At 41.7% G+C, this 15,135-nt stretch overlaps 1 protein-coding gene across 2 annotated transcripts in view; it reads left to right on the top strand.

Moving 5' to 3' along the window:
- Positions 1–15,135, top strand: part of SUFU (SUFU negative regulator of hedgehog signaling) — a 93,745-nt gene that overhangs the window by 24,158 nt on the left and 54,452 nt on the right. For both annotated transcript variants that reach the window (XM_086466722.1, XM_086466721.1), the window contains exon 3: positions 4,269–4,405. In XM_086466722.1, the coding sequence (XP_086322848.1) occupies positions 4,269–4,405 (137 nt within the window). The remainder of the gene's footprint in view (positions 1–4,268; positions 4,406–15,135) is intronic.

Here is a 15,135-nt window from a genome sequence, read left to right as displayed (position 1 = left end):
CCTTTTTTGTCTAGTTCCTTGGCAGCCTCCTAAGATAACACCAAGTAGTTGGGATGTACCCTACAAGGAGGAGGCTGCTGTAGGAATCAAGTGTTTCCACATGGAAGTAATGGAACATCTTGGTATAAATTAACTAGTTTGTGAGGAATCTCGCTTTATTAGCTCCTTGATCATGGATGGGTTTCTTGGTTATGATAGATGCATCTTTTGCCTTGTTGGTAAGGCCTTGAACAAAATGGACACAGGTGATTTAGGGGAATGAGCAGATGCTTACATCCCTGATATAAGGGAGGAGTCTCTTTATCCTTGTGGGGGATAAAAAGCCATTTGCTTTGTTTTCCATTTGTATGGCATGTGTATCTGGAGGTCTCGGGCTTCTTACTGGGCAGATTAGTCTCCCATGCATTTGTTGGCTGTGGCTGCTACTTGCCTCTCCACCAGCAGACTGATGCATCTCTATCGTCACAAATTTTAGAGTCAGGGCCGGTGTAAGCAGTCAGTCCCTAGTGAAAAGGACTTCTGTAAGAGAAGCCAAGCAGCCTAACTCAGCTACTGGATCCTTCTCTGTTATTTTCATTAGACCGAGGGTCAGAGGCATGTGGCAGGGCTATAGATTTACTTAGTTCCTGAAGCTCACGTCTGCCTCTGTTCTTATGTACCTCCTGTCAGCCTCGGCCAGGAGCTCTGGTCTTGGATTATGGTTCATTGAGAGAAATTTTATGGCAGCTGTTGAAACTACATTCAACTTACTTTCAAATACAAGACTTTTTTTGAAGAATAAAAGCAAAAGCTTTGGCAAAAATGCTAACTGATAATGACTATCCTAATTACATTGTGAATATTAGTATTTCTTCCTATGAAAGACTTGTCTGAATTAAACATAAAGGATTTCTAAAATAATTGCAAACTTTTAAAGCCACATGTGTCACAATTTCTTCAAAAATGAATTACCAACCTAAAGTTAAACAGATCAAAGACTTTTACTTTATAGACTGTTACCTCGGAACAGCTGCACAATACAGGTGAATTGCATGTATTTAAATTTTCACTGTAACAAAGCAGTGTATTTTCAGCAAGCTATGACCATTAACTATTCAAAAACATTTTAAATCTAATCTTTAAATACAAATCTCTTGCATGCAAATAGGATTTTTCTAAGATTTAACTGTTAATTTAAGAATTTGAGAATTATAAGCATTGTATGCTGCTGCATTTTTGAGGTTTTTTTGGAAGATACATATTTTGATTTTTTTCAGGGATTTTTTTTTTTAACTGTAAAAGAGAAGTAACTTACTGCTTGTTTCCTTATCTTTTATTCTATTTATTTTCTAGTAGTTCTTCTCTCTTTTAGTCTGCTTTCATTACCATACCAAAAAATTATGTAAGTAACATGGCCTGGCAGTTTTACTGCTTTGTGACTACTGAGATGTTGCTGACCAGCAGTGTTCTCCTAAATGTTCATCTTGCTTTAAATTTGATGGCTACTGACCTGAACACTTCTGTTACTCAGTAGCTTGCATATGGATCAATATAAAGCATGTGTGGTCTTCTTTCAAACAGTTATTCCTGGGAATCAGAGAGATCTGTGAAGCTAAAAAAAAAACAAAAAAACAAAAAAAACCAAAACCACCTAACCCACTAAACTCTATCTTGATGCATATCAGAGGTAAAGCTGTGTTGTTTCAGAATGTGCCTTGAAAGGAGGAAATTCAATAGGGAGCCATCTTACTTTCCAAAAATTTTAACTATGGAAGATTAGCTTGAAGGCTTTTTGTTAACTTTGATCTTTCTATAAATTTGCCTGTTCATAATGTGTTTTGGTTTCTGGTGTGTTTTTCCCTGCAATCAATCCTTGAAAACTATCCACTTTGAAGCATTTTTGTTTCCCCCTTTATGTAGTATTTCTGGTTTTCCTTTGCTAACTGATGTGTGAAACTAATAAAACACTAGAGGGGTGCTGGATGTACAAAGTACAACTTCTCATTTGTGAGGCTATCGCCATCCCGTTATCAGTCTTTTTGGTAGACCTGCATGCCTGATTGCAGACCACAGGTTTCACTGCCATACAGGTTCCACTCCCTGGCTGGCGGGTTATTTAGTAAGCTCTTGCTTTGTTTAAGAACCAAATGTAATTATTTGACTTGTTGTTTAAAGGTACACTTGTTTCCTAAAAGAAGTTTTATGTGTACTGGTTGACCATTCTGAAATGTGTTTTCTGTTCTATTCATAGAGAAGTTGCTTCCCTAGTATATAATTTTCAAATTCTTTGTCAGGATAATGAGGAGAGGAATAAAAATGGACGTGCTTGTATATTTTTATAATGATAAAATAAAGTCTTTATTTGCTATGTTGTTTACTCCCCTTTATTGCAGATGTCTGACTGACTTTCAATACCTACTCTACTGTTTTGAGTCACAGGTATTTTTCCCCCTGTTTCTTAGCATTTTAGGGGTGTTTAAAAAAACCTTTTCACTCAAAACTGCAGGGTTCAGCAGAACCTAGGCATAAACCAAACTATGTGAAATATTCCAATCTGTTAGTACAGAATCTTAATGCTGTGTGGCAGCTTTCAGTCTCTATACTGGGGGGCCACGCACAGGTACAGAACACTAATTTTGAGGTTTCCTTCCTAGACAGGCGCCGTTTCAGATTGTCTTACCGTGAAGCTGAGGTGCTTTTGGACTGCTGTATTGTAATTGCAGTTATCTCTTTGGGCAGTCCCGTAGTCTAGTTCTGTCCTTGAGTACATCTCTTAACTACTTTAATTACATCATTTGAAGGTCTAATATGATCAAACTTTCCTTGAAGAATTCTCAAATAAGGTTATATTGCATGATGAAGGAGTTGCATCAATGCTTAAGTCTGATCAGTTTTAACACTTGCCATTAGGCAGGGTCACTATAAAGCATTTCTGCTTCTAACTGAACTCCTTACTGTTGTAACCATCCTTCCAACGCTTGGAGCTGGTCACTGCTGGTGAGCTGTGGGTTTTCAAATGAAAAGTGCTGTCATTAATTTCATGAGTGCTCTGTTTTTAAAAGCAATACAATGTCAATGCTTTGTGCATTGTGTCATATGTGCCAGTAGGGTACCAGCATCCGAGACATTTGCAAAGTTTCTCCGGAGAATTTGCCAATGGCTGCAGGTGTTGGAGATTTGAACTTGTAGAATGATGCTGGTTTGTGAAAGCTTCTGTAAGGTGTCTTTTACGCTCAGTGTAAATCCTTCTTTCTTTCCTCTGCTTTTGTGAAACAGCCACAGCAAACAAGTGAGGATGCGATGGCAGTGGTAAAAAGTACACAGATGTCCCCAACATGCTTTCAAGTTTGCAAGCTTATTTGTCCGTGAGATTTCTCATTTTCCACAGGCAAATGTGACATTTTTAGCTGTTGGGGACTTGGAAAAGGAAATTTCCAATATGTATAAATATCAACAAAAAAAGGATTCTCGGGGACTGGTTTTGTTGAAGCAAACAGTAGTATAAAGTATCCTTTATTTACTCCTTTTTGTTATAGCCTTGATACTTTGAGTATGACTCTATTCTCCTGAGTAGACTCTATCTGACCAAGCCAAATAAATTGGCACCTATTTCTGTCAAATGGGCCAAACTGCGGCTGCTTCAACAGTAGTTATCATATTCAATGCTTTTCCGCTGTTGTCCTCCTAGATATACAAGGAGAATGTGTTCAGGCATATATTGGAGCAAAATAAGAATTAGTGCATTGTGTGAGAGATTATTAACTTTCTGCCTGTATCTTCTTGTTTCCCTCTCCCCTGCCATGCAGAAATTGTGTGCTGTACATTAAAATACTCAGCTGTTTCAACCCAGAAACCTACTACCCAGTACTTCAGTTGCATCCCACTTCCCGGTGTATAGAAATTTGAATTCCCAAAAGTGGAATAACATTATTTATGTTATGCACTTTCTTTGGTGTTCCCATGTAGCTTTGCAAAACTTGCAATTATGTTTTCAAAACAAATTCAGGTTGCTGAAAATCCCACCAGTCCCAGGAAAGAAGTCACGATTCCAAGGCTGTGTTATTCTGACTGAAAACACTACTTATGTTCGTTATCTTTGAGATTGTATTACGTCAGCTAACCTAACAATGTTATGCCATTTGAGCTGGAGTACACTGAAATAAGAGAATTTCTAAACTTACCTTTTCTATGGGGAGAAGAACACTCATCCTTTTTCCATGGTTCTAATCTTGAAGCCTGGTCTAGTTACAAGAAGTATGTCGTGACTTTTTGTTTTTCATTCCCTCCAGGTTTACGGGAACAGATGGACCAAGTGGTTTTGGATTTGAGCTGACATTTCGACTAAAGAGAGAAACGGGGGAGTCGGCACCACCTACCTGGCCAGCAGAGTTAATGCAAGGCTTAGCCAGATACGTCTTCCAGTCAGGTACTGCAGGGTTACATATGCTGCCTCGTTTTTTCCTGCTCTTGTTCTGAAGGGCCACATCTGTTACACGATGCGAGTCTCACTGGCACCCAAACAAATCTTGGGAATTACCTTGGTGTGGGAACCCAAAAGAGTGTGTTCTTTCCATCAGACCAGCTTGCTGGGGACAAAACCCAACTACTGTTCAGGTAACTCCAAATCCCTAGTATTGAAAAGCTGAAGATGCAGAACAGTTAGGAAGCCTGCCCAGCGGCGCTTTGTTGCCTTCCTCATTTGCTTATCTGAAGATGGCTGAAGAGCACCCATCTGATAGGGTCTCACTTCTCAGCAGAAGGGCTGTAACTTCAAAAAAAATTGCAGTTCTTTCACAAGCAAATTTCTTCCTCTGGTTTCTGCAGTTGAACAGCAGTAACATGTAAACAAGGAGTTGCTGAGATGAGAAAATGTAAAAGTCATAAGGGATGCAAAAGCTGGGAGGGCTAAGGAATTAACAGTTAGGAATCATTAATGTGGATGGCGACTTGCCAGAAAACTGTGAGCCAGGGTGTCTACAAAACAGCCTCTTGCACCACTCTTTCTAGGTTTCATTTATACTGGTAGATTGAATATTAGTTTGTAGTGTGAGCACACGAAGACCCGTGGAATGGTTGAGTGCATAATGTACTTGAAACGCACCTCCAGCATCACAAGATCTGAATGAAAATATTTTAAGAACTTTTTTAACCTAGTTTGAGGTCCTTTACAGGTAAAGTAACTTCTAAATTGATGATTATTGAGTTTGTAACATTTGGTACTTGCTCTGCTAGTTAATAAATCGGCAACTTCTGATTCTATTGCTGGTTTTCAGTCAGGTGACCGACTTTCAAAGGGAGGAGGTCTGAATGAGAACAGTATTTCTCTGCTTTCCTGTGACAAATCTCTGAAGCAGAGGCAACTCTTGTGGGGTATTTTTTCTAAATATTGGCTGACAGAGACCAATGCCAGCACAGATTGTTGCTTGTCTTCATATTGGGAGTGTCTCCTGTTGTGGTTTAAAATGACACAAGTTGGGGTTTTTTTTGTAACCGTTGTTGTGTAGCTGTCTTCCCTGGTTGCCATCCAAACTTGGGCTCACCTTTCTATGTTGACTTTTGCTACTCTAAGTGTCTGAATCCATGTGACTGTCATAATTTTTGCCATTGTTTGGGGTTCCCGTCCTGCCTAAATTGTACGGTAGCTTTTTGATACTGACCACGGAGTGATGAATTCATGCTCACATTTTCTGTGTGTTGACAGCAAGGTCTGAAGGAAACATCTGAGTCTGTCTCCCTCTTAGATATAAAATAACATACAACATGTTTTATGTTATGTTATACCTTATGTATAAGACCCCTTCTGGAGCATTTTAAATTTTCTAGTCCAGTGTGAGTTCTCGTAACAGTCTCTTTGATAGAGTAGTTTCAGTGCCTTCTATTTGCATGTTCAGGAGCCTCTCTATAGCAGTTGCTTGTTTGCCTTGCCCTTTTCATGGGTGAGAGGACGTCTGCAGACTGAAACGGGATTTGGTAGGGTACTTCAGGTCAAACTTGTCAGTGACTAAGCTGGCACTCAGGGCAGAGACTTTCCTTGTTCGCTTTCCTAATGCAGTCTCATCTTTCTGACCTCAAAGCCAGTGAACTGTTTTCAGACTGGAAAGAGTGGTTGTGCCCATGCATATCAGTCTGACCTGAATTTCTAAGGGCCTCCAGTATTATCCTCTGCTTATCCATGCTGGTTTTGACTTTCTGTTCACCGTGACTCTTTAAAAGCACTGCTCAAATGTACGTTAATGGATTCTAGCCTCTGGGTCTTTAGTTCTCAATTTACGGTATTAAGAAACCCAGTGTATGAATCATAAATCGACTTCTTTCTTGGAATATGACATTGAGCGTAGCATTAGCTCATACTCATCATGCAACAGGCAAACCACATGCTGGGTTACCTTAGGAAGAGCATGAGCGCAGATTGAGGGAAGTTATTACCTCTTTGGCACGGCACTGAGGAGGCCTCACTTAAAATACCATGTCCTATTTTGGGCCTCCTGGTTTAAGAGATGCTGAAAAACTAGAGAGTCCAGGGTGGTCGAGGTCCTAGAACATGTGAGCTATGAGGAGAGCTGGAGGGAGCAGAACTGTTTTAGCCTGCAAAGAGAAGGTGCAGGGTGATCTAAAGGGAGCCTACAGCTGTTGGGAGGGCAGTAACAAGATTGTGGGGTCAAGTCCTAGGTGATACAACAAGGGTCTACAGCTCTGAAATGTAGTATGGGGGGTTCTGGAAGGGCTTCAAGGAAAACTTGCTCACAAGGAGCGTGGCAAAGGAGAGGGAGCAGTTTATGAGAAGTGGTGGATCTCTGTCCCTGAAAAGGTTCGGGACTTAGCTCAACAGAGCTACAACAGCCCTGATCTAGCATTGGTGATGGCTTTGCTTCAAATAGGAGGCTGGATGAGGAACCTCCAGAGGCCCCTTAAAATATCACAGAAGAGTTGGATTTTTTGGTTTTGGGGTTTTTTTGGTGGTGGTGGTGGTGATGGTGTTGTTTTTCCATACAGCTTCATGCCCTTCAGCAAGCAGCTATGTGCTCTCAATGAGTATTACCAACTGTACCTCGCCCTGTATAGAAGGAAACTGTATGCTGTTGCAGCAAGTGATCAAGCTCTTGTTTTATTTTAGTACGAATTTGTTTATCACTTGTCTCTTTTGAATAAGAACTTTTCAGGCTAAAATCTTCACTCTGATCGTAGACGTCAGGTTAATCTTGGTGAGATAATGCATTTAAAAATAAAGAAGTACATGTTGTAATGGGGAAGACTATCCTATTTCTTCTTGATCTCTCAGGGCAATACCAGTTGACCGTAGCTAGATGCAGTCATTTTCTAATTTAGTGTAAGCTCACTCACTCTGTTGCTCTGCCGAGTCCCCAGTCCTTCTGCTACATCTGACATGTCCCGCTTTGATTTGCTTTACTCCTGCAAGCTGCCCCCTCTCAGGCTGACAGTCTCCAGAGCAATTCCTGTGTTCTCCCTTGCATCACCCCTGGATAATCAGGCACACAGTGCTCAGCAGTGTTATTTGGGGCTGAACAGGATGCCCCCCGGTCTAACATGCTCACTCTGCAGAACCAAGTGAGCTTCTGGCATCATCTTTTTCCCTTGGTCTTTTACAGGACTTCTCTGGTCAGATGTTAAAACAATAAAACTATGAAGTATTTGAAGGGGTGGTTCTTCTGAAGCCTGTTGGGCATTAGGAAGGCTGTGGCACAACAGCATTTTTTTATATGATGAAAGGTTTCTTTTTGCTCAAGTTCTTTCTGACTGTGCCACTTGGAGCATTGTCAAATGCAACAATGATAAGTGTTGTTTGACTCTGGTGCATGTACCTTAATGTTGTCCTCTTTGGTTGTTTAAAAAAGTCTGTGGAGTCTCTTTGATGCTCCAAAACAGCCTTAAAAACATTTGATGAACCGAAACAACTTAAGTAATAATGCATATGAGTCCACTCTGAACAAGAAGCAAGGAAAAAAAATAAAACTGGCAGGAAGTTTTTGGATAGGCTCCACACGCTTTCACGTGTCAAAAGATTGTTTACTTTGAAAACTATGCTAAGAGCTAAATTCTTATCTCTTGAATAACAAGCCAACCTTTTGGCTATCATAGATGTGCTTTGCTGGGTCCGGTTGAAGTTGGGGGAAGTTAAGGTGTAGTTATACTCCTGCTGAGCCTGAGCATTTTCAGATGGTGATAACTGAGTTGAAGACTCATCGAGCAGCTACTGCTGTCCTAAATGTTATTACTGTGTATGCAGTTGCAAAGCATGTCTCGTTGCAAGTGATGTATTTTTGTAAAAAACACTTCTAGGCAAATGAATGTTATGTTCCTTTGTTTCCATCTCTCCTGCACTGTGGCTGTGCTTTAGAAAAGCAGTATTCTGCATTGAATTTCAGACCTCTTTGAGCCTTGACTTCTCAGTTCACTGTAACAAACACTTAATGCTTTGTGCTTTTGATTAAATGACACTACTTCCCCTCCTTCAACAAAACCAAGCTTGCAAGTCTCAAAAAAATTTATTTGTGGCTTTATCTGTTCTTAATTTTATCACTGTTTGACCATGACCACAAATTCCAACTCTGTTATTTTTAGTTTTTTCTAAAAAAAAACAAACCTGCAAACTTTGAAAATGAAAATTTGCACAGTTCAGTGACCGTAGCTTGTCATGGTTCGTGGGTATACTGGGAATATCTCATGGTAGAACAAAATTATACTTCAACTCAAATGAAAGGGAAGAAACGCCCTTCCTACAGAAAGTTTATCCAGGGCTTATTATAATTGTTAACTCTTTAGGTACTGCAGTATTATGATGCTTGATCAGTGTAGAGAGGCTATGGTTTGTGTTTTCCTGAATTAAAATCTACATATTTTTTCTCTCTGAGGTAAAGTTAAGGTGTTTTAAGGGCCTGCCTGTTATACATCGTAAGGACAATATATTGATGTAGCATGGAAACAAATGCGTTGTGTGTATGAGTTCTTGCTGCTTGCCTGTTTCTTGGTCTGAAAGAAAACAGCTACAGATGTAAGGTACAGGTTTGGAGAAATTGTCAGGAAAAACTTGTCATGCATAGAGTGTAAAGATAATGGTATAGCATATGTCATGGTTATATTCTCCACAATGCATGAACTGTAGTGGGGAACTAGCTAGTGGAACTAGCTTCAGAAGTATTAAGGCAACATCCATGAATCAGTAAGAGGTTTGCAGGTTGGCTGAGCTTGATAACATTTACCCCAGAACATGTGACCCTGAGCAGTCTGAGCTCCCACCATTGCAGGGGGGACAGGTAGGGGGGCTTTACAGGAGGCTGGAAAATGCTGTTCTACACCCCCACCCCCCAAAAAAACCCAAGGAAAACAAAACAAACCCCCAAAATGCAAAACCCTGAGTCTTCCAATTGGTCAATCAGACTTCAGGTCTTAAGAAACTGCTAGGAAAAGCAAACCATCTAGGAGGCATCCAGGGAGTAATGGACATTCCAGCGTGGATTTAACACAAATAAATCAGAACAAACTAATTGTGACAAAGTAACAGGTGCCATGGGAAGCAGTGAATGTTGGTTACCTTGATCCTAACGAGACTTTTGACATCGTCCCTTCCGACAACTATGTGAGTGAGCTGAGGAAATGCCATCTTGATAAAAACTAAAGAAAGAGGGGTGCAGTACTGGCTGGATATTCAGACTCTGAGCAATTGTCAATGTGTGGTCATCAACCACAAAAGATGTGTGTAGTTTGAATTCCTCTAAAATCTGTCCTAGAGCTCGTGCAACTCTGTATTGACCAGGATGATGAAACACAGAGTGTCCTGATGAAATCTGCTGACACAGCAAAGCACTATGGCACAGAGGGCTGGAACTCAGAACAGCCTTTGCAAACAGCAGAAATGGTCTGAAGTACCGATGTGCCATAAGGGAGGTGCAGCAAGTGCGAGGTCCTGTGCTTACACAGGAGTAATCCAATGCACAACTATCAGCTGGGGAATCGCAGCAGTTCTGAAAGAAGAAGAAACCAATTTGGAGTTCCTGTCACCAACGAGTTATACCTAAACCAACACACTTTTCATGCTGAGAGATAGAAGTGAAATTATTCTGATGTATAAACAGAAGTGTCTGTGTATTGCTTGTGATAGGGTCCTACACTGCTGGCAACACTTTGAAGGGAAAGGGAGAGCGTTGTATCTCATTTTGGGCAAAAGACTTCATCAGATGCATCCCAGTTGGAGAGAATCTGAAGGAGAGCAGTAAGAATGAGCCAAAGGTCCAGAAAATACAGCTTGTGGAGGAATGATCAAAAGTTATGTTTGTTTAGTCTAGGGAAGAGAAGATGGAAGGAAGATGTGAGAATGGTCTTCAAATATGCAAAAGGTTGCTCTAGGGAATAAAGTGATAAATTTTTCGTGTACCTACTGGGGATATGAGAGGCCTATCACTACTAAAATTTCTGTAAGGTGGGCTTAGGGTTTGGTATTAGGGAAAAACTTTCGAATGATAAGTGTAGTGAAGCACTGGCATAGTTGCAGATTACTCATTGCTGCATACCTTTGAGAACAAGTCAAACTATTCTTCGTGGATATTTGTCAGGAAAAGTTGATCCTTCCTTTAGGTGAGGGCAGAGTAGGAGCCTTCTTAGTCTCCTTTATATTATAAATATGTCTTGACTGACTAGGTGTCCTCTTCAGGTCTTCTAAACGTAATTTTCTGTGGTTCCATAAATATATAATTTATCATTTTTCATAGTCTCCTGATTACTAGTACACTAAAAGATATTTAAATGTGAGTTTGAAGTCTCAGCTAATTTGAAAGTTGAATTTTAATATTTAACCTTTGACTAGTCAGTAGTAAGAAGCTGTTTGTGTCTTGGGGACTGCAAAACAGTAGTAACAAAATGTACAAGTAAGGAAGTAAGCATGCAAGATGCAATCCGTGGGTGGCTATTTAATGTAGATTTCAGCTGATTGCTTCAGGAGAAACTTACATGAATTATTCCTTAGAATATTTATTACACTTTTGAAAAGTGTATTGGCCAGAACTAATTCCAGCAAATACGTGGCAAGTTATACATGTTCATAATATGTCAAAACAATGACTGAACTAGGTATAGCTGATTTGTTGTGTTGTTTTTTTTTTATCTACAAACACCTGTCTTCGCATGTCTGCCTGCTCTGCACTGTCACGGTAAGGGATTCTCTTTTCAGAGGACAAGGTATGAAATACGACTTTTGTCCTTTAGTTATTTCTGTGAAACCTGCAGGAACTTCGTATCTGTGAGCTTCTGCCCTCTCTCATGATTCAAGTCACTTTCCCAAAGTTACTGGGAGGGAGGATGTTTCTGACTGATGCATGCAGGCACCCAAGGTGGCACAGCCACACAAGCCTTCAGCAGCCAGGCTGAAAAACAAGACCAAAATGAGGTATGTCTAGCCTTCCTTAGTTATTTCTGACATGTCATACTTTCTTCAGGTAGAAATTATTGGCTGACAGCTTGTCTGTAGTTTGAGGAAGCACATATGCTGTTCCTGCCTACGTGCATCTTGGCCTAGTGCCTGAGTTTGGGGCCATTATGCCAGCTCTGTGTGCTGCAGTTTCCCCCTTTTTAAAGAAGGGTGGTTACAGGAGTTGTAAGGGCTGCAGGTATAGATGTACTCTTCTTATTCAGCAGTTTTCATCTGATTCAAGTTAGTCTGAGCCGCGGAGGCAGTTTGCATTTGACAGGCAGTATAACTTTTACAGTGAAAATGGGACTCAGTGGGATTAAGTGATTGGACTGGGTCACAAACCTGCAGCCATTAAGCCAGCAGATACCTTGACACCGGCTGCCCTGGTGTAACTGGGCCTCTGTGAAGGACAGTCTGAATTTTTGCCTTAAACAACCTGTTTTGCAGATTTTGTGAATGTGTCTTGAACAAACCTGTTTTACAGTGCAAGTTTTATGTATCAGGCCTAAAACCAGCCTGCTTTGAAGTACATCCTGCTCCAGGGAGGAAACAAGCCCTGCGAAGGTGGAGCGGTGCTCCCTCCTCGGAGATAAGAGGGTGGAGCAGTGTCCTCCCTTCAGAAACTACAGTTGGGGCGATCGATAAAGGGGGATTCCGTTGGAGCAGCTACCCAACCTCCCCCATCCAAACGGACAAACCCTGCAGAAGAGGGGTGTTTCTGGACTTGGGGAGGTCCACTCCTTTATCTGCAAGTGTACACTGGACTTGGGGAGGTTCACTCCCTTATCTATAGTGGACAGAACCCCCTTGGAGCCCCCAAAATGTTGTATGCTGCGCCTGTGTCCTAATTAGCATGGAAAGTGAGAAGAGGAGGGGATAATGTGAACAAGACTCAAGAATATTAATGGAAGGGACAATAAAAATACCAGTAATCAAGACACAGGTGTGCACCCAACACCGAAGAACCGAAGATCAGACCGGACCTGCAAGATGTCGCTGCACCCCAGGAGTGGTGATACCTCTTTCTCTTGCTCTCTCTTTTTTTATTCCTTTTTTTGTTTTCTTCTCTCTCCACATTATTAGATAGAATTAGGGAAAGTCATACCTTTATCCAATCTGTGAAATATTCTTTTATCCCATTTGTGAAACATTACCTTTATCCAATCTGTGAAATATTATTACTATTAGAGTGTGTTATTGCTGCCAATCTACTGACCAAAGAGAGTTATTAACTCAATACCTTTGCTGAGCAAAGGCTCTCTGCGGTGCAGCGGAAGACCCCTTTAAAGGGAGGATACAAAAGATTTACCTACCCCAAAACCCACTGAGTGGGGACTGGGATGGGACAGCCTTATCTTCAGATCTTCTGGTGTCCAGAAAGCTTCAGTGTGGTAGCCTCAGTGACTCTTTCCTTGCCAACGTGTTTTCGAACATTCTTGACACAGGCCAATTTCTGTGTGTAAAAAGAAAAAACAAACAAACAAAAAACCCCCAACAAACAAAAAAAACCCACCAACAAACCCAAACCCAAAACCACAGAACCCCCCACAACCCGCAAACAAACAAACAAACAAAACCCCAACAAACCCAAAACAAACTCCTTCCTTCCTTGAATACAAATGAGGCTTGTCTAGCTTGTTTGTAAAACAATGTTTATTTCTTCCCAGTAGGATGACTAAAGCCAAATAAAATCTCCTGGTAATTCATATATATTTTTCCCTGACTGTGCCTTTATTTTATTTTTTTCAACCCCAGGCTGATTTATTGTTCTCTTCTGGTTGCTATGGCTCTGTAAAATATATATATCTTTTCTATCATCTGTTTGTAATATTGACCAGTTTCCAGTGTAGAGCTGGCCCTGACTCCTCTGTAGTATTCCAGGATTTTAGATTAAAAATGGGGGGGATTAACTGTGTTTTTTAGCTCTACAAAGAAGTATAAATCAACATCCATTTCATTTCAACAGAACCTGTTATGTAGTGAATGCTGCTGCGCGAACACTGAAGCTGTAGCACAGTGAATTGCCGTAGGTGAACAGGACTTAACCAAGTGCACAGGCTGCGTGCCTTTATTCTGCAAAGGGGTATGGAAACATTAAGTCACTGGTTCCAATTTAACCCAAGTTTGTCATGGCCAAAAGCTCTCATCATCTGATAGTTATTCAGTGGTCCATGAGAAATTGGTTGGGTTTTAGCCTAATTCCTCTTAGACGTTTCCCATAAAACAAACTGTTCTGTGAGCAGGAGCACAGGTCAGGCCTGGTCCTTTACGTCTTCGTGTGCTAGCCCCTCTACGTCCCACACTGGCGCAATAAATCCACTTTTCCCTATACCACTGCCTGTGAGCTCACCTCCCCAATATTTCCCATCCCTCCCCCCCATCTCTTAAGCCAGCCTTGTCCCATCCCCTAGCTTCCAGCTGGGATGTACGTGCTGTGGCTGGTACCAAAGGACGTGCTGGCTGATAAAACAGGCCGGTTGCTTGTGTGCAGAGCGGTTGGCTGACATGCTGGGCACGACAGGCAGCTATCAAGCTCGTGCTTCAGTCTCCAACCTGTGCTGGCTTCCCACAGAGCTGGCTGGAGGTTCTGAAGTTCTTGGGGAGGGAACTGTCAAATGCAGCTCTTGTAAATTGTCCTGATGGGCATTGCAGCAGAGTGCTGGTTGCAGATGGACCCGGCTCTTTTTACTCCCCCAGTGTGGATCACAAATAAAGCTTATGCAGCACTGCTAGTAATCCAGAGAGAATCGTCTCTCTGCAAAGCTGTCGATCAGACAGACAATACTGAAGAGACCTCATGGAAAATGTTTTTGTCTGCAGAAAGGATGACTCTAAGAGGAGCCATATTATAGGCACATAAATGCATCTTTTCTTGAAATACTGCCCCAGGGTTGTGCAGAGAAAACATGAAGCTGGGACTGGATTCGCTCGTACCATCTTGTTGATGTTACTGTTGGGGATGCTCAAGGGTTGAAACTTGCCTGATGGCGCTGCCTGATCACACTGCCCTGCCCAAAGCTGGATGCCCGATCACTGTTGCATGTCCTGCCAGACAAGACTCGTCCTGCTATAGCAGCTCTGCTCACTTTGTGTGTGTGCCCCTTAGGTGGCACACAAAGCAGTGCCAGTTGCAGGAAACCTTTCCTTCTGCTGCAGAAGCAATGTCAGCTTGCCTCGTGGCAGCCTCAGCCTGCGTGTGCAGTTGTAACCCACATTAACTTGATTGTGTGTTTGAGCTCTCAGAGGAGACACGTTAGTGTTGCAGTGTGGCTTTATGTGTTTTTCCTTTGAGCGCGCTTGAAGGATGGGGCAGCTAGACACCTATCCGCTTTCCTGGCATAGCAGCTCTCAGGTAAGTCTTAGCAAGCCTTCTCGCTGTTTAGTCTTTGGCATCAAACTTTTTTTCTCTGATCCGTTTTGGTTTTTTCTGTGACCGTTCTGGGTTTGGTCCAGCACAGCTCATTGAAAGGTGTTATTGTAGCTCTTCTTTTCCCCTTCTCAAAGAAACTGTAAACTTCTAACACCTGCTTTTAATGTTAAGGTGGTCTTGCCAACCCCTAGCAGGGGAATAAGGGAGTAAGCATAGCAGTATGACCATCTGCAACATCCAGGCTCTTCATCAGAGGGAGCTTTTCACTTGGAAAGGAGGGAGAGGACAGGTCTTGGCACTGGTGACACTGAGACTGGTGTGTGGGGTCAGCGTGCAATGGTGCTTCTGGGTTCCCTAGATAAAA

Source organism: Leptosomus discolor, chromosome 6 (assembly GCF_034619465.1).
Source record: "Leptosomus discolor isolate bLepDis1 chromosome 6, bLepDis1.hap2, whole genome shotgun sequence".
Classification (NCBI taxonomy): domain Eukaryota; kingdom Metazoa; phylum Chordata; class Aves; order Leptosomiformes; family Leptosomidae; genus Leptosomus; species Leptosomus discolor.
This window is presented reverse-complemented; position numbering and strand designations above follow the sequence as displayed.